General features: G+C 40.8%; 1 protein-coding gene across 1 annotated transcript in view; it reads right to left on the bottom strand.

The window, feature by feature from the left end:
* Window positions 1–779: 779 nt before the first annotated feature.
* The window catches only part of EEFSEC (eukaryotic elongation factor, selenocysteine-tRNA specific), a 121,571-nt gene continuing 100,503 nt past the window's right edge, over window positions 780–21,847 (bottom strand). Inside the window, exon 7 of the mRNA XM_054280850.1 lies at window positions 780–4,263. Coding sequence (XP_054136825.1) covers window positions 4,079–4,263 — 185 coding nt within the window. The 3' untranslated portion in view covers window positions 780–4,078. The remainder of the gene's footprint in view (window positions 4,264–21,847) is intronic.

Raw genomic sequence — 21,847 nt, 5'->3', positions numbered from 1 at the left:
ATTCCTCTGCTGCCTTTCATCCCTCATTTCACAAGATCCCAGAGCACTTTGCAGATGTAAACACAGAGCTGCTCTCCCAGCAGTGAGAGGCAAACAGTGCTGGGCTGGACTGTGCCTTCAGCACTGCATCACCCCACGAGCTGTGACGGGCTCTCGTTGTGCTTTACCACCCCGTGGCTGCTCAACTGCAGAGTCCAGCAGGCAAGGAGAGTGCTACTGCCCAGAAATGCCTTGTACACACCAAGAACTGCCCTGGTGCAGATGGTTCACTTTTCCATAGTCAGTTACTTGCAACTAACACAGGATTTAAGAGACAGAGCTATTTTCAGCTGAGCCAGAAACAGACACAGAAAGGACACCGGTGCCTCAGGCTTTGGTCAACAGATTGGAGTTGATGGCTGTGTCCCAGACATTAAAGGCATTGTAGCTTTTAACAGAAGCTGTGTTGCAAGCCTGATGCAAACCCTTCAGTCTCAGTTCCAGTGCAAACCCCATTTTTAGGAGGGGAGACTCAGCTTTGATTCCATGCAAAGGATGCCACCTACTGAATCCTTGCTACCATGAGCACAGCTTTGACCCTCCTGGCTCCAGACCTCTGGCACGATCACAAGCCAGACTGCAGTCCCAAAATAAATTCCAAGGAAAAGTAGAAAACAGGCTTGTAAAAACGAAGCTTTTCTCCCTGCTACTCTCTCCACAGCCTGAAGATGTATTACTCACCAAACATCTGCACAGCCGTAATAATTTCTAGTTTTGCAACACTGACAACCTTAGGAGCATTAAAAATACTCCTTACATCTTTATTCCATTTTGGATTCATTATAATACAGTCTGACAATATATGCCAGTACAGTACATTCTGCAACATTTAACCCCTGCTCCCAGCTGCCGTTCTTAACTTCACGGCTTAATGACACAGAGTCAGTAGATCACAATATGACCCTGTTAATATTTTTTTAATGCCATTTTTACAAATTACAGCATAATGCACTGATTATGAGGATGAAAGGAAAGTCTCTACGTCTGTCTGGAAACCAAATAAAAGAATGTTTGAACATCTGTTCATCCTACAAATGTCTTTTAAAGCTTTGATTTTCCCATAATCATTTTGTTCCACCATTTCACCCTTTTTCGAATGTGTATCCAACAGCCTCAGGACAGTAGCCAGAGATCTGCAGTAATAGCACATTATAATCAAAGTTCTTGGGCACACTTAGGTTCTCCCTTTAGAATTCTATATTGGGAGAAACACAAAACCAAACCCCAATCTTCAACAGATCCCTCCCCAGCTGTGTGTCCTACACAGACCTCTGCAGCAGGAGCTAAAGGACAGGACGAGGCTCTGTGACAGGGGCTTTCTGCAGAGGATTCCAAGGCACAAGGGCGGGACAGGGGGAGGCACTGCCTCCTCCTGTGGGTCCATCAGAGCTGCCCAGGGTCAAAGCCTGAACAGAGGATGCACACAGGAGCTGGATGAGCTGCAGACCAAGAGCCTTCCCCACCTCACTGGGCTCCAGCAACATCCTGGGAGCCCTGCCATGGGGCAAGAGCAGAGCCAGAGCAGGGAGCAGCAATGAGCAAAGAAGGAAATGGGAGCACTGAGGAAGAGATCAGGCAGTGAGCACTGAGAAGATGGAAGAAAAATGCCAAGCTAGTATGCTAGTCTGGAAATGAAATGGAAGATAGGAGGGAGATTTTAAAAATATGTTTACAAGAGACTGGATGAGAAAGGGATGTAGGTCCAGCTCTGGAATTATTGCTGCTCACTCCCTTGGAGTATCCAAGCAAATAAACCACGGGACTCTGCAGTAGGAGTCCTTTCAGCCAAGCAGAGGACTGCAAATCTAAGTGTTCAGGGTTAATGAGTTTTCAAAGGGATCAAGTTCCATAACAACAGACGCACTGATCCTGTTAAGGGCAATCCACCGTGTTGGGGGGAACACATTCATCAGATAGGCTTTTGTGAAAATACATACCCCCATTTACACTGACAACCTCCTCTCCAGAACTACTCAAAAGTGTCTTAGAAATGAGAGAAGACAAAATCCTTTAAGTGCAAGGATAACAACTCTGGAAGCACCTTTCCTGATCATTCCCCTTTTCTTTCCAATACTCCAAATTAGCAACCCATTTAAAATGTGGCAAGGACACTAGAACTATACAGATACAAGTATAAGTTCCTTAATAACTAGGAGCATTTAATTAGGTTTTTTATACCCATAATTAGACTAACCTGGGATGATAGCAACACTGTTCTGTTCCTTCAATGTCATCTGTTCCTCTGTTCATCACTGCAGTATCTTAGGCAGAGGTAACAGTGCAGAGTACAAAACAGGATTTGATAAAGGCTTAAAAGAAAGATAACATTATAAATATTCTTCCCAAAGACTGCTTTTGGGGGCGTTTGGGAAGAAGAGAGAAATGGGGAGGGAGAGGTGACAGGGGTGTGAAATGCATTTTTTCCATGACAGAAGGAAGCATTTTCCAGCAAGGCTGGCAGCACAAGTTCTGTTAAGCCAATAGCTGAAGTTGCCTGCCTAATTCCTTTGGGATCACACTGAAAGCATTCCCCATCATCTTAAGGGATGTGCTAAAGCTTTGCTGGGACTCACTCAGCAGAAACTGTTTGGGATTATTACACAAAGCACTAATTCTGTTCTGATTTAAAGGGGGACCATCAGCCTAGTTTAGACACCAGGCTTGCTCTGTCTCACAAGTGTCCAGCTGTAAATATCCTCTCAATAGCTGATAACTTTGCCATCTGTAGCCACTTTGGCTACCTAGAAATTAAAAGGGAAAGACTGGAAAAAAAATCAGGATCATGATGGACTCGTGCCCATCAAGGGATATAATAATAAGATTAATAAGAATGAATGCAGGAATTATTTACCTCCATGTGCAGCATTACATTGTACATATGGTCACCATCTAGAGCTGACTTCAGCAAAGGGGTCACAGGCTGCCATTCAGCATCACCAAGCAGGAACTCTTTTTGTTCAAAAGGCAGGAACCAACATTTGCCATGCTCCCAAGCCTGAGTCCAATTTCTGTTCCAGACTGCAGCTTTCATACCTGTGGAATTGCTGTTAGTTTTCATGTTAAGGTGTCCTATACTTTGTATGCAGCAAGGAAGGGATATTACCAGTGCTCTCCTTTTCATGAGCCTAGGACATGAAATTGAGAGAAAGAGCTAAAGCAGCCATGAAATCCCTATTAAAAACTAATGGTTTCTAAAGCATCTTGGAGACACTCATTTTACAAGGCTTATGCAGCAATCTTCTATCATTATTTTAATGAAACAAAGCCCTTGACTGTTTCCAGAGGCAACTTTTTCTTTCACACACAAAAGGCATTTTGGTTACAAAAAAAATAAAAAAAGGAAAAAGAAAACAATTATGGCACTGGATTCATTGCAGAAGAGGCAGGAAAATCAAAAAAAGTTACATAAAATGTCACTGAAGATAAATTCTGAACCTTTGGAAGAGCAAACAGAACAATCAAGACTCTCAGCTATACAGATCGTTATGTTTAATATGAAAAACACTTCTAGATATAAACTGTATTTATAAAAAACATCCATACCATCTCTCAGACAGCATCTTACATATTTGCAACTGAAGGAACATGAAATATCCATTTTAGCTTTCACCTATTCAATAGTATGCCTTTGGTCTCCCACTTTGCTCAAGGAAGTGAGCCTAGTATAATCAGCTTCACTTTGTGGGTCACATGAAATTCACATCCTGACTTGGTGGCAAACTTCTAAATCAAGAGAAACTTCACCACAATTATCCAGGCAAACAGTGCAATTAGAATGTACACCCAGGGTGCTCCTCTGGCAGGTGGGCCAGATGAGATGCCACAAAGATGCACATCACAGAGATGACAAAATAAGCAAATCTGAACAGAACAATACGAGATTGCAGAGATTTTGGAAGGGGGCACAGTTAGCACAAACTTCCAGGCTCTGTTTGTGAGGAAGGAACAGGTCTAATGTGTTTGGACAAGAAACACATTCCACCTCAATGCATTTCAGGGTCTGGACTTTAGGGTGTAATCAAAGGCCTCTCTTGTTTCCTCAGGACTGAATCATTTTCTTCTGTGTGTCAAAAACATATCTTTTAAAGATAAGAGAGATAGTAACAGGTTGGGCTGAATCATTCTTGCTGCTTTCATCCTCTTTGTTCATATCCCCCTTCCCTCCCTTGGATTTCTTCTTGGAGGCAGCAGTTAGCAGCATCTTGGTGTCTGGCTTCAGCCCATCTGTAAAAGAGCAAGAACACACATGAATAACACACTCAACATCACATTTCAGAGAACTAGAAAAAATGAGCAGGCATGTTTTCCTCTGAAATCAACCAAAGAAAATGAAGTAAATCAAATGCATTAGGGAAGTAAAATTTCTGTATAAGACTCTTGCAGTATGGTAGTTTACACAGAAAATAAGAGAAGTCTTTAAACATAAAGTTCATAACAGTGATACCACAAATCCAGTGCAGTATCCTGAATCCTTCAGTGTCCATCTACAGCTTTTAAAGTATTAAACACAGGGAAGAATTTAAACAAGCCAGACCAGCTTGCCTGGTCTAAGTTTTTTACTTGGCAGGCCTTTCCTATTATTTAGACACATACCCAAAGTTTCTTGTCATCACTGAGAATATTTATAAAAATATAAGTCATGAATAAAAAACAACTGGCAAAGCACTAAAATTATAGAGAGTCACAAGGCTCAGAAGATTCTTGAATTTCTTTAAATCTATTTTACCTGGATTTACCTGAAGCACACTGCTTTTTTATAACTCACACATTGTAAATTATACAGGTCTTGTGTTTGGTTTTGTTTGTTGTGGTTTTGTTTTGTTTTTATTTTGTTAAGGCAAAGTATGTGCTAGGGATTTCAACTTGCACTGCTTATTGCTTAGGGGCATGAAAATTAAGCTGCATAGTATTTTGGGGATCTGTTTCTTCAAGCATTTGTGCCAAACAAAAGTATTTGTCCTTTTCCTCCTAAACAGCCAGGGATTGTTACACCTTTATTTTTTGTTATAACTCAACACATTGGTCACATTTTAGATAAGAAAAGCAAGATAGCAAAGTCCAAAGAAATGCTGTAAAACAAGAGAGATGCAGCTCCTAAAAGACCAGTCCTGAAGAAGCATAAAGCAGAAAGCAACAAACTCCTCAAAGCTTTTCCAGTGCCACTGGAACATGCTCCAATGTGGTTTTCAGGCACTGGGCCAAAATCAGTTCAGGTATTTTTAACCCGTGGTGTCACATAACCTTATCTCAAACACTTAATCAGCCTCTCTCCCTTCATACTGAAATTCAGATGCGGATTCTCGTATCACCGCCTGACAAAAAGATTGAGATGCTTATGATTTACTGGAGACAGGAGGTCTGCAGCACAGGTGAAGTGCTCCAGCTCACACACACCCAGGGCCACTCTCAGCTGATGGCAGGGGGACACAGCCCCAGCTCCTCATCTTGCTGTGTCAGGGAGCCAACTGTCCCAGCAGCATTCCCAGCGCACGGCCAAGGGAAGGGAGGAGATGAGGAAGTGTTGAAGCAAAACCAGGAAGCTCCCAATTGCCTTTTCACAACCAGAGGCTGTAAACCATCCCCAAAGCCCTGCAGTGAGGAGACTTTCACAGAGAGAGGGGTCTTTATTTGGAAAAAACCAAAAAACAAAGAAAAAAACACAACAGCAACAAAACAACACACAAAAAACCAACCAACCAACCCAAAAAAAACCAACCAAAAACCAAACCAACAAACAAACAACCCCCACCCCCCCAAAAAAAAACCCAATAAAAAAGAAAAAGAAAGGGAAAAAAGTGCAACAGTCCAAAAGAGGAGCAAATCAACCTGTTATGTATATAACTAATTAAATTACAGCCCACTCTAAGGCTGCAGGAGTCCAGCATCAAGCACAATCAACTTTGTACAGTTCTGCAAGATCATGCATTTCAGTCATGGCAGCTGCTGTTTTCTCTTTCCAGATGGCAGGACACAAAAAAAGCAATGATTATTTCATTGTGAAAATAATTGAGACTGTTCTTCCTTGATGGCTGAGAAGTCTGATAATGACTATCTTTGCACACGTAAGGTTCAATTAATCAAACTAGGTAATATGGTGTGGCGGGACCACATATTTATTATATGATTTTATTACATTGTAGAGTCATGTTTGATGCAGCTGTTTCGATTTTTTAATTGGATGCTTTCATATAAATCCCATTAATATCATTACCCTTACAATCACTCCATCTTCACTACGAAAAATAATTTATCACTGCACGAAAAGCAACTTCTTTCCTATTTGGAAAGCTGTGAGACCATTGTGGGGGCTGCTAGAAAAAAAAATAGCAACAGTCAAAAAAGGGGAAAACAAAATAAAAACACCAGAGAGAGTGACCTCACACAGCCCCACTCACTACCTATGCAGAATTTATTTAGTATTTTATGCTTGCTACTGTTTTGATCAACCTAATTGTAACTGTCCCTGCACAGGGTTTCCTCTGCTTTCCTGAGACGACCATTTATTTTTTGGACAAAGAAACATTTCATTTTGCTTTCTAGTTGGTTTCCCTTTCTGGGTCTTATCACTATTACAAATGTTGCTGTTACTGGCACAGCACTGTTTAAGAAAGATGTTTAACTAAATCCTTTCAGAAAGACACATTTTAATTAAAGCAAACAAATCCTAAAACACTTTTATTTATGTTAGCAGGCTTTGCGAGACTCTAATTTCCAAAAAATGGTAATTGGCGGAAAGGAGAGAGGAAGGGAGGAGATGTGGCATTAAAATTGCAGCCAAAATTTCCCCTCATGGGTATCTGAAGAACCCAGGCTGCCTCTGCCCACAGGGACATGGCAGTGTTGGCCTCTCACCACACAGAGACCCTGGGATGCTGCAGGAAGTCAGGGAATTCTCAGCCACAAGGGTGAAACAACCACCGAGGATAAACTGAGCTTCAAACCCACCAGTGACATCAGCTTGGATGGCCCAACACAACTGAAACCTGGCACAGCATCTGTGGTGCTCAAACAAACATCTCATGTCTGAAAAATTCCGTTTCTGAGAAAAAAGACACGCTGCATGTGGAATTCTGCTGGGGAAAATGCATTTAAAACTGAGCCATCCCACCTCCTCCACCCTGTCACTAACTTCCACATAGAAGTAAAGGTTTACCTCACCTGCAGCACTTAACACCTCTTTGGACTAAATAAGGTATTCCAGGTAAGAATTTACAGAAAAAATGGCAGAACGTGGCAGTTTCTACCGGTGAAGTGACAGGCTGACAGCCAGAGGCAGCTCGGGTATTATTAAACTCACATGGTATCTAAATTACCTAATCAGATCCCATGGCCCTCATTCTGCAAACAGATTAGGTGGCTGGCATCATACCCTGACAAATGGCATTTTCTGTTTTTCTGCTCTGGTGCCAGCAGGTCTCAGGGCTGAGGAGGCTCTGAGACAGGGAGCAGCACAAAGGGGCAGGCACAGAGAGACAGCCACAATCGGGGTTTCATCTACCTCCACGGATTTCTCACATTACACACAATGCATACTTTACATTTTACAAAACCAAGGAAATGAAGGGAAATATATCTGTCACCGAAGAAGACATCAGAGCTTTAATAGCTGAAATGACGGATATTTTTAGATGGAGGTCTAGTTTAACTTACTTACATTAAGGGTCTAATCTCTGCTGAACAATAGCTATGTTAGCTTGAACACATAGTGAGAAATCTGTTCCATTAATTAAGTGCTGCCTGTACTACTCGGATTTGTAGCAAATGTTAATAGATTTTTTTTTCTTCCTCTGTTGGACAATTACTTTATTTTGCCAAGTTGCTAATGGATTAAATTGAAAAGGTCCATGAGTTAAAAAAAGGACTTTAGCTTCAAAGTTCTAAAAAATGCCTTGCATACAACAATGGAAAATACCTATGTATTAATATTATTAATGGGCCATCCTCAAAGGCACATAAGATATGTGAAGGCTTAGCAAATTCATTCCTTCCCATCAAAACCATGTCTGTAAGAAGAAGTGCCCAGACAAGGTCTTATGCAAAATGTACTTTTAGCATCCACTAACTCAGGTTAGATACGAAAAGCTAGTTACAAAACAGTGTAATTTACTTCATTCTTTTCAACTACTGTTAATTAACAGATAAAAATACAGACTCTAATATCCTTTGTCTCAGAATGGCCTGAAGGATTTAGTCCCAACTGATCCATTTGTAAGCGATATTAATAAAAATAATGCATTTTCAAATTCAAATGAAAAGCAATACCAAATCAGGACAAACAATTTCCAAGTCTAAAAACAATTTCACATGCACAAAATAAATGAAAACCACAGTATTTTATACAGTTTTCATAAATAAAAAGCTAACAGCTTAGTGATTTGCAGTATCTTAGTTAAAAGAATGGCAGCGTCGAGTTTTACAATTGCTCACACAAGCAATTTGCATGGAAACACACAGATTTTAACCACTTCATACTGTAGAACTCTGGACACCTTCTTGTGTATAGATTAAAATCCAGTTTTATCTATAGACAATGAATTCAGCTCCCCTGCCTGCCTGCAGGGCAGTGACTCCATGGACACAGGTTCTGCCCTGAACCCCTCCCTGGAGCTGCTGTGCCCGGGATGGGCTCCACAGAGCCAGCCTGGAATGCCAGCCCCGACACAAATCACACTCCCACACACAGCACCTAGTCAGGCTCACTTCTGCTTTGTTTTCACTCCTGCTTCAGCTGGAAGGAGGATGAAAGCTGACACAGTATCTGCTCCTCTAACTCCTTTTGCTCACCCAACAGCAGGGTGAAGGAGCGCCTCTGTGCTTTTGCCTCATATAAATATTTATTTCATCTATTACCTGTAACCTTGGACTATTCTTTGCCTTTTACACTTCTCCACTATACATTCTCCTTCACTTAATATTGTCATTCCTTATGAACATCCCTTGTCAGATTTGTTGACCTTTTTCCTTATAAGCCTTCTGCTTCCCTGCTCCTTCTATAGGTCTCCAAGAACAGTCCCCATTCTTTCTAAAGTCCAGCTCCTCCTTCCTTGACTCACAACTGCACTTGCTATTCAGCCCTTCAGGAGTTTTATCTCTCTCTCCCCCTTTTCCAACTTCATTTTTCAGATTTCCCAACTCTGCATTTCCATTTCCTATTTTCACAGTTCTCTTCAATATTTAGGAATAGTCCTGTCTCTTTCAAAGGTAATGAAACATTGTGTTTCAATGTAAGATTTTAAAGACTGAATGCCAGACACACTTTAGATGAGAAGCAAGATAATACAGTATCTCCTTGTAGCCCAGCCAGAGACAGGAGCAATTTTTAAGCAACTGATAACCCATCATTGAAAACAGGTGTAATAATATAGGTGCTGGGCAGGCTTTCCAGCATAGCCAGGGAGAATAATTTATTTTGCTGAACTTCAACAACTCCCTTCTCTTGTGCACACTTGTAAAAAAAGCCTATTGCAAACTGTGCTGGTGAACATGGAAGTATCTGCATGCATGATTACACAGTTTTCTTACAGCATAGGAATTGTAATGGGGGAAAAAAATCATGTTAAAAGCTTTCAATGCTCCCAATCAATGAGAACTTTGCTTTCAGGCCAAAATGAAAAGTTCATCCTACCCTGCACTGGTACTTGCCATGGTTTGCTGGAAAAGTGCTGGCTCAGGATCCTCACCATGCTGTTAGGAAAAAGCACATTGAGGCTAGACCAGCAGCTACCCTGGGAATAGAAAATATTCCCTTCTTCATTACATATTAAGAAATTGCTAGACTATTCTTGACTTGCTGATACTACTGCCAAACCTCCCATTCCATTCAGGAATTTACAAGGGAAACTGAACTTGCTTCTTCCTTCTGTAAACAAAATATCCTATTCCCTTCCTTTGAATGCTGCAGGTAGAAGACTCAGCTACAAACAACTTCTTGTTTCCTGTCAACATTCAAATGCTAAAAATGGACTGAACATCAGAGAACAAGTTAACGCTGCATATTTGACGTAGAAAATAATTTTTATCCGAGGCAAACGTAACCTTTTAATATGACAGGCAGACATTTTTCTTTCCTCCCAAGGGAAGGAAAAAAAGAGCAAAACTTGAAAGAGGCAAAGTGTTGGGGATAATCCTCACTCACAATGGATTATTCGTAACAGCTGGTTTGCACAATTTCAGGATTTCCTCAAATTGAACTCTCAGAGCCTGAACCCTAATTACACAGTTAGAGAGTGTGTGCCTGCATCAACTCTTGCTAACAGAGAGTACAAAAGCTGGTTGACCTGAAAATCAGAAATAATTAGAGGCCCAGATGGAGATGTCCATGCCACAGTCTGATGCAGAGGGGCTTCTCCAGAGAGTGCACAAAAATCAGCCTCTCCCTCAGCTTACTGCAAGGATGGACCACTGAAAGGAAACAGAAACTTTCTGCCAGTACTGCAGGACTCCAGAATCCTTTATTTCAGCACAACACAATTTAAAACTAATTCATTTTTCTTTTCTTGCAACAGCTATATATATTTATCCATCCTTAGAAATATCCATTGTTAAAAAAACATAGCTACCTGTTTCCAAAGAAGGGTATGAAGTTCAAATAGAGTAGTACTCCCATTTGTTTCACATTCTGATTAACTTTAAAATGAGAATAATAAATTTATCATTGGTTTCCAGCAAAATTAATAGAAATACCAGTGTTATAAGAACTGATTCTCAGAGTCCACCATACACTAGAAAGCACATCAGCAGTTCTACAAAACTTTCTTTGCACCCTAAGAACTTGAAAAGCTCATGTAATATCTCCAAAGTAACACACTGGAATTTTGATTTAAACAAAAGGCAGAAGCATTCTAAAATGAGAGGATCTGTTTGCCCAGCCTCTCCTCTGCAGTCAGGCAGAAAGAACAAGAACGACAAACTACAACATCCTGCTGCTTCAACTCCTCACACCAGTTAGCAACTCTGCTTCTCTTCCCCTCTCCTAAAGATACTCCAAATTCTACCTTTTGACTTTATTAATGCAATTTTGCACCTTCAATATCCCAGCAAAAAAACCCCAAACCAAACCAAAAGCAAAAACCAACAAAACAAAAAACCCCCAAACAAAAACCAAACCCAAAACACCAACAAAACCAAACCCCAAACCAAAAAAGCCCCCAAATGATCAGGAAAAACAAGATCTCTGTACCCATAAACACCATAATAGGGACCTCAAATGCACCACACTACACCCAGTGGCCTGGATGATGGGTCATCTAGAGACTGCTGATCCTGTCTAGCTTGGCATCCCATCTGCCTCTCATGAATCTACTGTGCTTTAGAAACAGCAGGGGTGGAACTGTGTCCTGAGCTAACTGGAGCCCAGGATCAGGCAGGAATTCTCTACCTGACATCAGGGTCAACACCTATAAACATTTTCTAGGCAGAAGATTTAAGTTCGCTTACAGGAGCAAATCTACTCTGTTCCTAGGTGTTCATCACCACAATAACAAATATAATATGATTACCAAGAAAATTTCAGTGTAACAGCTGACCAGAGATTCACTCAAGAAACAAGGGATACATACTCCTTTCCTTGTTACCCTCAGGAGCTCAGGATTTCAGCCTCAATTACTTCCACAGATCAGGCAATGAATTTTACTTATGTAAATCCCTTCATAATTCTCCAGTCATTCTATTTTGAATTCACACCACCTTTTCCACATCTCTTGTCAGCTCTCTCAAATATTCTGCTAGAGTTCCAAACTCCAGAGAAGAGTAATTTTTTCTTTTCTGGCCAGTACAAGATCAGTTATTATCACGTTGCCTGGCTTGTGAATATTAATAGGGCTACAGCAAGAAGTTGGCCAGGGAGCAACGAGCCTCCAAGTAGACAAGAAAGGAGACTCCTCCCTCCCAAATGTGCTAAATCCTCAGCATGGTATTTGGGATCTACGCAAAACAGCCATAATTCTTTGTTTGATGACAGAGACAAGGAAAAGAAAATTCTTACAGCCACTTTGAGTAGAAGTAGATGACCCCATGTCCCAAGGAAACAGTGTTGTGACAGCCAGCCTGCATCAGCAGCACTATTCCTGCAGGCTCAGCATGGCAGACTGCTTGGAAATCCTTCACAAATAAAACATCTTCCCATAAATTGGGGAACAGCTGCCCTGTACCACATCAGAGAAGGCTGCAGCTCAGTGATGAGCAGGATTGAGTCTTGTGTATCAATTTAAGTTTATACAGGCTTTTGGACTGAGAGATATTATTATGAGAAGTGGTACTACTGGAAATAACATGGATTTCATTATGGGCTCCTACTTTGCAGGGAAAGAGCCAATCTTCCCTGATGAGGAAGACAGAAGCTGTTTTAATTTAAGCAGCTGACCTGGGTGAAGTTCAGGCCGAAGCTGTATTTGGAAAACTCTCCCATCAAGCTGGACACAACCCTTTCAAGCTCAGTGCCAATTCCACACAATGGCTTGAACTGCGCTCTCTGGCAGTCCTTAAAGGCACATTTTGTATCTTGGCTTTTGCTGCAAGCAATCAAGAAAGAATGCAAGAAAACAAAACTGTTTCCCAAGCACTGTTTGCTGGTGCCATAATTAATATAATCAAACAATTCCACAAATTGCTTCCAATTGCTGGCGTCACTTTCATGTGCAGAGCCAGACTTTCAAAGAAGGGCCCTTCTTGTCCTACATCCTTACACTGGTAACCCCCCTTTCACACAATAGTAAACAAGACCTCACTAAATAGTAGAGGGTAATTTGTACTGTAATAGGTCCCCAAGGCACCATGGACACAATTTGAAATGCCATCTAATTTTTCTTTTTAATTAAAAAAAGCAGTTACTATATTTAAACAACAACACAAAAAAGTTCAGAGGGGACAGATTGGAGTTTCCCACAGCTCTCTGGGAGTTTTCTCAAGGTCAGGAAGAGTTTTATAGGCTCAATTGGTACACATTTTTTTCTTTAATTAGTCTGCCATACCTTCTACATGAAGTCAGCGTCTTGATTTTCAGTCTGATATTTTTCATATTGCTAAATGGAGCACAGACTCCAGCACCACACCGTAGCTGCTGGGTGGGTATCAGTGGTACACATCCCTGTGCTCCCCTTGCCTGTCCATTCCCTCTCCTCTCTTCTTCCTAAACCTGTCATCCACACTGAGGAGACCCAGCATAACAGTGCATTGAGGATGACATTCATTCAGCTTTCTATTGCTCAATTTCCAGCAAGATGACCAGGATATATTACCTGTTTTGCCAAATTTACATAATATGACCATGTTGTTAACCTTGTTTTTCAAAAATAAAATGCAACTATTAAACAGCAGGTACAAATGGACCACTGTCATCTGAAGCCACACAGCAGGACAGATTTCTGAACTTGACAAATCCCCATCATGTATCACACCACTGCTCTGCATCCATCTCATTACTTAAGTAAATCTACACAAGCCCATACACACTTTAGAAGGGCATTTGCAGTTCCCACTGTGGGTTTGCCAAAATACACCAACACACCCTTCAGCCCTAAATGACAGCATGGAGATGAAGTGACGTACTTAAGGTCTTCATTTCTTGGCCAGCTGGCCATCCTTCAGCAGAGAGCACCAAACCAGCTGAGAGCACCAAACCTGACCCCATTTTGCAGGCCAACACAGCTGCTGTTGCACAGTGCACCACAACCATTTGCTGGCCAAGTCTTCCTGTAAGAACTTCCCTAACAGCAGAGAATTTTCTATCTTGCACTCTTGGAACACAACTATGAGATGTATGCTCTACAAAACTTTGTGTTTCTGTGCAGCAGGGACTAACCTTAACACAGGTTACAGGGAGACTCCAGTGCACCACGCTCTAGGTCTAGGCTACACAAATTAAGTGTACACACAACAGATCAACTGTCAGAGCTAAAAGACAACCACTATGATCGTATTTCTGCCCTCAAATCCAACACTGTGCCACTAGCCTGGAGGAAATTTTCAAATTAATTTCTGCATGGACTTTCAGTACACTAACAAGGTTGCAATTATGCCAGCTGATGTATCATACCAACAATTATTACAACTCCATTTTCATTTGATGGCCACTCAAGGTCCAGAGAGCCATTGAGATCATGCCTAAGTGCTGTAGCATACCTGCAGGGAGAGGCACCATTCACACTGGTGCTGTGATTTCAGTCCACACATTTTTCAAGCTCCCTGAAGCAAAAACTGAATGCATGGAAAATGCCCAGTGCATAACAGGAACAACTAAGAAAAAATGATGGAACTAATAAGGAATCAAATTACTTATGCATATAAAGGTAATGTTGGAAGTTTGGTATTATAGGCAGGCTCTTATATTCAGCAGTAGAAAAATTGCAGGCAGGTCAGCATGAAATACCCAAGACCATTCAAAACACTCAGAACAGTGTCCTGAAATCACAATTACTGTCACTGGATCTCCTAAGCTCTCTCTCTTCTGGCACCGTACTAAGAAACATGCAGACATAAACACAGAGTAGAATCGGGGAGAGTGTATGACAACTGTTACACAGGACAGATTTTCACAAGTTTTATTATTGAGGTAGTCCTTGCTGATTAAATTCTCAGATCAAGAGGGGCAGTATCACAAACATGCCCCCAGAGAGTACAGTTAAGTATGTAAAAATAGGAACCACTAAGGAACCACTAAGCACAGGAGCTTTCATAATTTTGAAAACCATAGAATATCCCTTTGGCACTAAATTTCCATCCAGTGAGGGAGTTTCTCAGCCCAGAGCCACTCAGCAGTGGGCCAGAAGGCACTTTGGATTGTGTTTTTGTCAGCACTCCAGGGCCTATTGAACAGTAAATAAACAAAACCAACAATGCTCAAACTGTGTGCACCAAGGTGAGCAGAAACAACTGAAAACATGTTTTGCATTCAACACAAGGGACTAAAACTTCATCATCCCAGTGAAAAGGAACAACAACAACACCACAACCCGCAGCAGTGCCCAGGATTCCCTGCAGCAGCCCCTCAGAAATGCATACAATGCCGAAGAGGTCCAGGTTAGCAGACCTGACACAGAATCAAAGGCAATTCATTACAAAGCAGCTCCAAATCAAAGTGCTCAATCCACAGGCCCCTCTGTAATCCTCCCACCTCCCCTGCCACTCTCCATGTGGAGGAGGCACCGAGCAGCCAGTTAAGCTGGACCAACCCCACTGACACATCCCAGGCATCTGCTGCTCAGCCCTGGTCCAGAGTTTAAGTTTGGTGATATTCATCTTTCCCCAGGCTGCTTTTTTAAAGCAATCCTGAACAATGGGACTTCAGAATAAAGACCAAAACATTTAAATATTTTTTTTTTTAAAACTTCTAGGCAAGGGCCTTTAAGGCGATTAGGAGGGGAGGGGGATTGGATAGCAGCTTTTGCTTTTTCATGTTATGTATATTGTGTGTAAACAAATATGCAATTTGCTTTAAAAAGATAAGGTGATTAAATTTTTATCGGGCTTGTACTCTGTTGTCACCACAACAAAGAGAATTAGGAGCAGGAAAGAAAGGCCTTTTTATTTGAATTATGCTCTTACCAGAGGTTCTCTACAGCACAGCTGTAAAGCCACTCAATGTTCTCCAAACAGGCCCTTTGATTACATTTTATTCAACTTGTTTGCATTTGGAGCAATCGAAAGGAAAAGAACGCTCCACATTTTGATGTCTTAATGTTCCTTAATACCTTCTTTAATTTATATTAAGCTTCTTAACTAGGGTGATGAATTCTTCAAAAACAATAAAGACCTAGTGCAGAAATCTTCCACACACCATGAAAATTGAAATTATAATGTATTCATGGCTTTTTTTTTTGTTATAAAAAACATTATTTAGAAGAAAGATTTAAAGCATATAAAAAAATTCCAAAGTTGTATGAAAATTACTTGATCCAGAGAAATAGAGGAAAGTTCAAACTAATTATTACAAGGGAAATAAAATGTTGTAGGAGGTGGAGGAGAATAAACAGCATGAGAGTTTTGGATTACTATGAAGTTTTCAGTCTTTTAATAAACTATAAATTTCTCCTCTATGGCTTTCTACCAACCAAAGAAAAAAAAACCCAAAAAACAAAACAACAAAAAAATCCAAACAAACAAAAAAACCCACCCACTAAAAATTTGTATAATTTTGTTTTACCAAGACAAAATCAAATGTTTGCCAGTTCTTTCTCCTTTATTATTCATATATTTCTTCCCTAAAACGACTCTTCACAGTTCCACAGTGTGTTCCCCTCCCAGTGTCTTTCCCAGTCTGCCATGACCAACAGTGACACTGATGATGATGATGATGAAGGGGCACTCAAACACCCTCAGAGCTGCACCCTCAGCAGCTCCATGGGCACACATGCTCCTGGGTGAGGCTCCCAGGGTCAAACCCCATCCACAGCAGGATCTCATCAAACACCAGGGAAGGCTGCATGAGAAATGCAAGGGCCACTCAATAACTAGAGGCCACTTGAGGGACAAGACCTCAAACCTTATGACAGGTTTGCCCTCACTGGCACGGTGTTTTCCAGCTATAGTGGATGCTCAAATACTGATTACCTGGCTCAGGTATCAAAACTCAATCTCAACAATTCCAATGTTCTTTAAAAAATCCCTTCTGCAGAAAATGAACACAGCTCTCAGTTAAAATCTATTATGGACTTGTATGTACAAATTATGGTCTTTACATACAAAGCAGCCTTAGTAAGGAACGTCCAAAAGGAAGCACTCTTTGCTTCCCAATTTATCTACTATTTTACCTTTCTTTTTACTTAAAAGTGGTACATTCTATTTCACTGCTTTTTTTTCTATCCATTTCACTGCTTTAAGTTTTCAGCAGTACATATGCATCTGCACATGTATAGACACAAACCCTTCACTTTGCTCCCCCTTGTCCTCTGCAATAAAAGTCCAGAGGAAAGAAACAAGCCATGGCTGGTACTTCTCTGACACCAACACAGTGCCCAGAGCTGTGCTACAGTGACTGGGGGTCTGGGTACTACAGCAGCACAGAAATGAGCCTTCTAAGTGAACACCTAAAATCCTCAAAATATTCTTGAAATAATGGATTTCAAAGAGAACAGACATTTTGGTCTGAACAATTGTCATTTTTTGTTGACATCCACTGACTGCTCACCTACATCCTCAGAATCATGTTTTTCAGCAAATTCCAGGAAAGCAGAGTTTAAAACCTGCCAATAAAGCCTGCCACATCTACAAAATGTTTGTGGAAAAGCTCACTTAGCTGTATCAGCAATCAAGTGGGCACAATAATTAGAACAATTAAAAAATTCACATGCTGCATTTACCACAGAATAAAACAATGCTGATCCTAATCTAACACCAATGGCACCCTGGTTGGAACACCACCTTCCCCTCCTGAGCGAGTCACACCAGCACAGAGCAGCAAAACCCAATTCAAGAGTGAGTTTGGATGAACAGATCAAAACTGAAAACAACCTGAGTACAAAGAAATTGCAGACTGTGACTGAGGCAGCACAAACCAGATTTACAAACCACATTGCTGCCTTCTGCTGTGGTGGAATGTTTTACTCACAGCTGTCCTGCAAAGCAGTCACTGCTTTTGCAGGAATCAAGAGAGAAAGACAATACAATGCTAATATAAACAGTTATTCAAGCACAGTAATTACTGTATAACAGGTAATCAAGGCTTTATCCCAACTATTTCAACTTTCATCTGCATTTTTTAAGGGAGCTAGTTCCAAATTTGCATATCCAAACCAGTATTTTATGTATGTAACCAGTTAAGTCTTAACTGCTGTGTCTAAAAAGTCTTGTGCCTTTAAGCACAAACGATTCATGAATTTTAACTTGTTTTAAATGTTGAAAAATTCCATCCAAGTAAATTAAGTCAACAAGCCAAACGATGAAGACACGTATCTGGCTTTTATTTAAAAAATAAAAAACTCAAGTCTATAAATTTCTTAGTCACCCACAAATCCTCTAGCAGTAAAAAATACTTTCCAATAACTAAGTTTTCTGCATTTCTTTTAATTAAGACACTATGCTTTTCACATGCTGGTTGAACACTACTGAGCCTTAACTTGATTCTCTTTGTATTATTTAACCACAATATTTTAAAATGTTGTTATAGAAATAAATTAGCCAATGATTATCAGAAAGCAGGGGGGGAAGGTTTGCAGAATGGGACTCTGTAAGCTGCTTCAATATTGTAAATTTTAAAAATGCAATGTCATCACTCCACTCTACAAATAAAAATGCTTAAAATTGATATAAGCATTATTCGAAAAGTACCAATTTATTTATATTTCCCTCCAAAGTATCAAGACTTAGTTCAATATTTCCATGCTTTTTCGCAATAAATACAAAGACCAGAAATAAAACTTTGAATATAAAAGCTAATGCTTTCTAATAATTACTTTATAGTACTCAGGCTCCAAACAAACAGCAATGCCAACCAAGTTGAACATGAGTAGTGATGTTTACAAAGGGCCAGGCACAGTAGGTCAGACTTTAAATGAGATAGCACAAGCTGCAGAGATACAGTGACACAGACCCAGCACATATTAATAACATAATCCATGCCACAGCAATACTTCCATTTTTCTAGGCAAGCACCCAAGGGCTGGGTTTCCTTCCTCACTGCACTCTTCCTGGGGCACAGACTGTTCTAAAACCCAGTCAAGTAAAATATCAGCAAACAGGTACAGCCTCTGTCCAAGCCCAGGGAAGCAGATCACATTTAGGCTGAAGGAGATTAGCTTTCCTGAACCATCACCCCAAAAGACGCTCCTCATCTTTCTGACATTTCCAGGTGCTGATCACACTGTTTAGAAATAAGATGCAGGCAATTCACAGGGCTCTGATGCAGAAATTATTAACAAGTGTCCTGATACAGGTGGCTGGCTGGAACAGAACAAATTACAGCAACCTAATGGACAAGACTTCCACTGCCAGTGCAAAGCTGTTTGTCTGGGTCCAAATGCAGCTGTGAAAGGGAAAAGGTTTGCAGCTTAGATTGCAGGGTGTAACAACAGCCAACCCAGCTCTGTGGAGCGACAACCTGGATTGGAGAGCCCCTGCACATTTCCAACACACCAAATCTGTGTGACTGCACTGCCAAAAACATCCAACCCCCACAAATAAATGCAGTGTTTCTAGGGAGTGCAATAAAAGACAGCATTGAAGGAGAGGGAAATAAAATCACAGGAGATGTAACATGATCAGCCAAAACACACAAACAAGAATAAACCAGCCCCACTACCAAAACCACAAAGGCAGCACCTTTGTGATGACTATGGATTTCATTAAGTTTGGGTTCTATACAGTCCATTTCAGGAGTGGGGGTTGTCAGATCTGAAGACTTTTTTCTTGACAAATAATTGTTAAATGTTTGCCATGTATTAAGAAATAAATGTTTATTATATCTAAATTACTCAAAGACAACACAGGAACATATTTAGCCTATCATTACAAATAATTTGTAGAGACCCAATGAAAGCATGGAGTATCTTTTGCCCACTGAGTTTTCCTAGAATACTGGATTTTTGAAAGGGGCTAATTTAAGAACTATTCATATTCAAATTACATTTTCTCTGGTAGCTCCTCTACAACTTCCTTGTAGCTCCCATTATGACACTGCTCCAGTCAACTCTGCACTTCACAGCATCTGAAAAGTCATCCAGTAAAAGGAAATCCCATCCTTTCCCATACCCATCTGTGTTCTCCATTTAGAGCTGTGATGTCTCCAGTTATTGCTCAGGGCAGAGATGATCAATTGCAGGTTCTATGATGGCAACCAAGAAGCCACTTATAATTCCAACAGCTGTTCCTGATTTTGCAGCAGAATTATGGCAAATCTGTAGTTCAAACCCTTCCTCCTTATGAGGAGGGTGAAAACAACAAGAACAAGAAGAAAAAAAATCAACAAAAACCCAAGAAAAGGGAAGGACTGGGGAAGTGCCATGGATAAAGCCCTGGCCAAAAGCAGCTTTGCCTGTGCAAAGCTCGGAACACAGAGACTATTACACCATGTTAAGTCAAGCCCAAGTCCTATCTTATCCAGGTTCCTTCCTTACAGGCAGGCAGCAGAGGGGGAAGTCTGCAGCACGCCACAATATTGAGCCTTATTCTCCTTGTAAAGCTCTGCATGCCCTGCAGGCTGAGGCACAGGGCAGGGCTGCCTCAGGCACTGCCCAAGGGAATGGCCCAGCTGGGAATCACATCTCCAAGCAGGTCACTGAGCCAGCACAAGCACCAGCTCCAGCTTTATTAGGCTACTGCAGCTTTCAGGGATCAAAATGGGAGCAGCAGCATTCCCCCACCTTGCACACTGATGAGGGAATTCATCAAAATGTGTGTTTTACATGCAGTTCATCAAGGCTATAGGTCTGCAGGAGGTTTACATTAAAACATATGCTGCTAAAATTCAAGCTCTAGTAAAACTCTAAGGAAAAAGAAAAATCAGAGTGTTTACAAAACCTATCAGATGCACTCCCTTCCAAATAGATTTAAACAATAAATCTTAACAAGATTTTCCTGAGGACAGCTATCCTTGAGTCCTTGGAAAAAGTATGGGATATTTGAGGAAGACATGAGCCTCTCTTTGGAAGGTAACCAGGTACTTTGCCCAGAGACAAGGCAGGTGCTCAGAATGGAGCAGCCTCTTCAACTGCCTCCCTCTGAAACAAAAGCAGCCCCAAGTCTTCAGTGCCCATAGCTTAGACAACCTGTGTGGTACCCAAGGCTGCTCAAGATGCATGACAAACTATCAGTCTGCAGAAAATGAACTGATCTTATTTCCTGTAGTGGGTAAAAAGGAACTCGCCAAGATCATTTTAGCAGAAGTCAAAAGAAGCACAAAACAATTATTGCTTAGTATTTTGTTTCATGCTTGCATGCCTCAGCTTTGACTCAACAACTTCTTATTAGAAAAGACAGCAGGAATAAAACAAACATTCCAGGTAAGACCTGCTCAACTTGCAACTCCCAAGTATACTTCTAGTGAACTTCTTCAGAACAACAACAAAAAAATTAAATAAAATAGCTTTAACATTAGAAGAGTCTCTCAGTCAGCAGTGCTGACTTCAAATGAAGGTTAGTTTGTGCTCTGCAATCTAAAATTATAATGGACAGGCCACTCTATTCCCAGCTTTTATTCAGTCCTATTTTACTACTTCAAATATATACTACCTAAATTTGTATACTCTTTAAGAGTAGTTAATCTTCAATTAAAATACCTAGAGCAGAAACTAAGATAACTGGTTTAAAAGGTAAAAGCTTATTGACAAAAATGTATTCTTCATATTGCCTTTTTTTTTTAATTCTGCATATTAAAAATGTCATTTTTATGACTTGGAAAAAATCTTCAGGAATAATGAAGGCTAACAAAAGACTGAAGAGCAGTAATTTAAAAAGCTCCATATGTAGCATCCTGATTACTGTATCAGTCCCATTTCCATAACGAAGGGAGAAGCCACCAAACTGCTGCCTGTCCTTTCTGGTGACAGGGAAAGGGCAAAGAGGACGGTGTGTTTCCAAGGCATCATCCTTCAGGCTCCAAGGGAAGAACAAGAACTCTCCTGCAGTACAAGATGTGGGTGTCAGTGTCCAGCACTCTTCTGCAATACGGTAACCCCAGCTTTGGTGGTCCCTGCACATGTAGTTAATTTGGAAGCAGCTGGGTTCAAAAGTTTATCCTCCCTTTTTGACCTGCAAAGGTTTAGCGTGTGGGCGTGCACGAGTGTGCACATCATACCACACAGGCTGAAGATGTGCAGCCACGAAATAGACTGTGTGTGAGTGTTTGTGTGTCAGGGTTTGCACACAGAACATGCTGCAT

This window comes from Melozone crissalis, unplaced genomic scaffold (genome assembly GCF_028551555.1).
Source record: "Melozone crissalis strain CALT ecotype California unplaced genomic scaffold, PUWL_Pcris_2 ptg000029l_1, whole genome shotgun sequence".
NCBI lineage: Eukaryota > Metazoa > Chordata > Aves > Passeriformes > Passerellidae > Melozone > Melozone crissalis.
The sequence above is the reverse complement of the archived record's forward strand: the minus strand, read 5'-3'. Positions and strand labels throughout refer to the sequence as shown.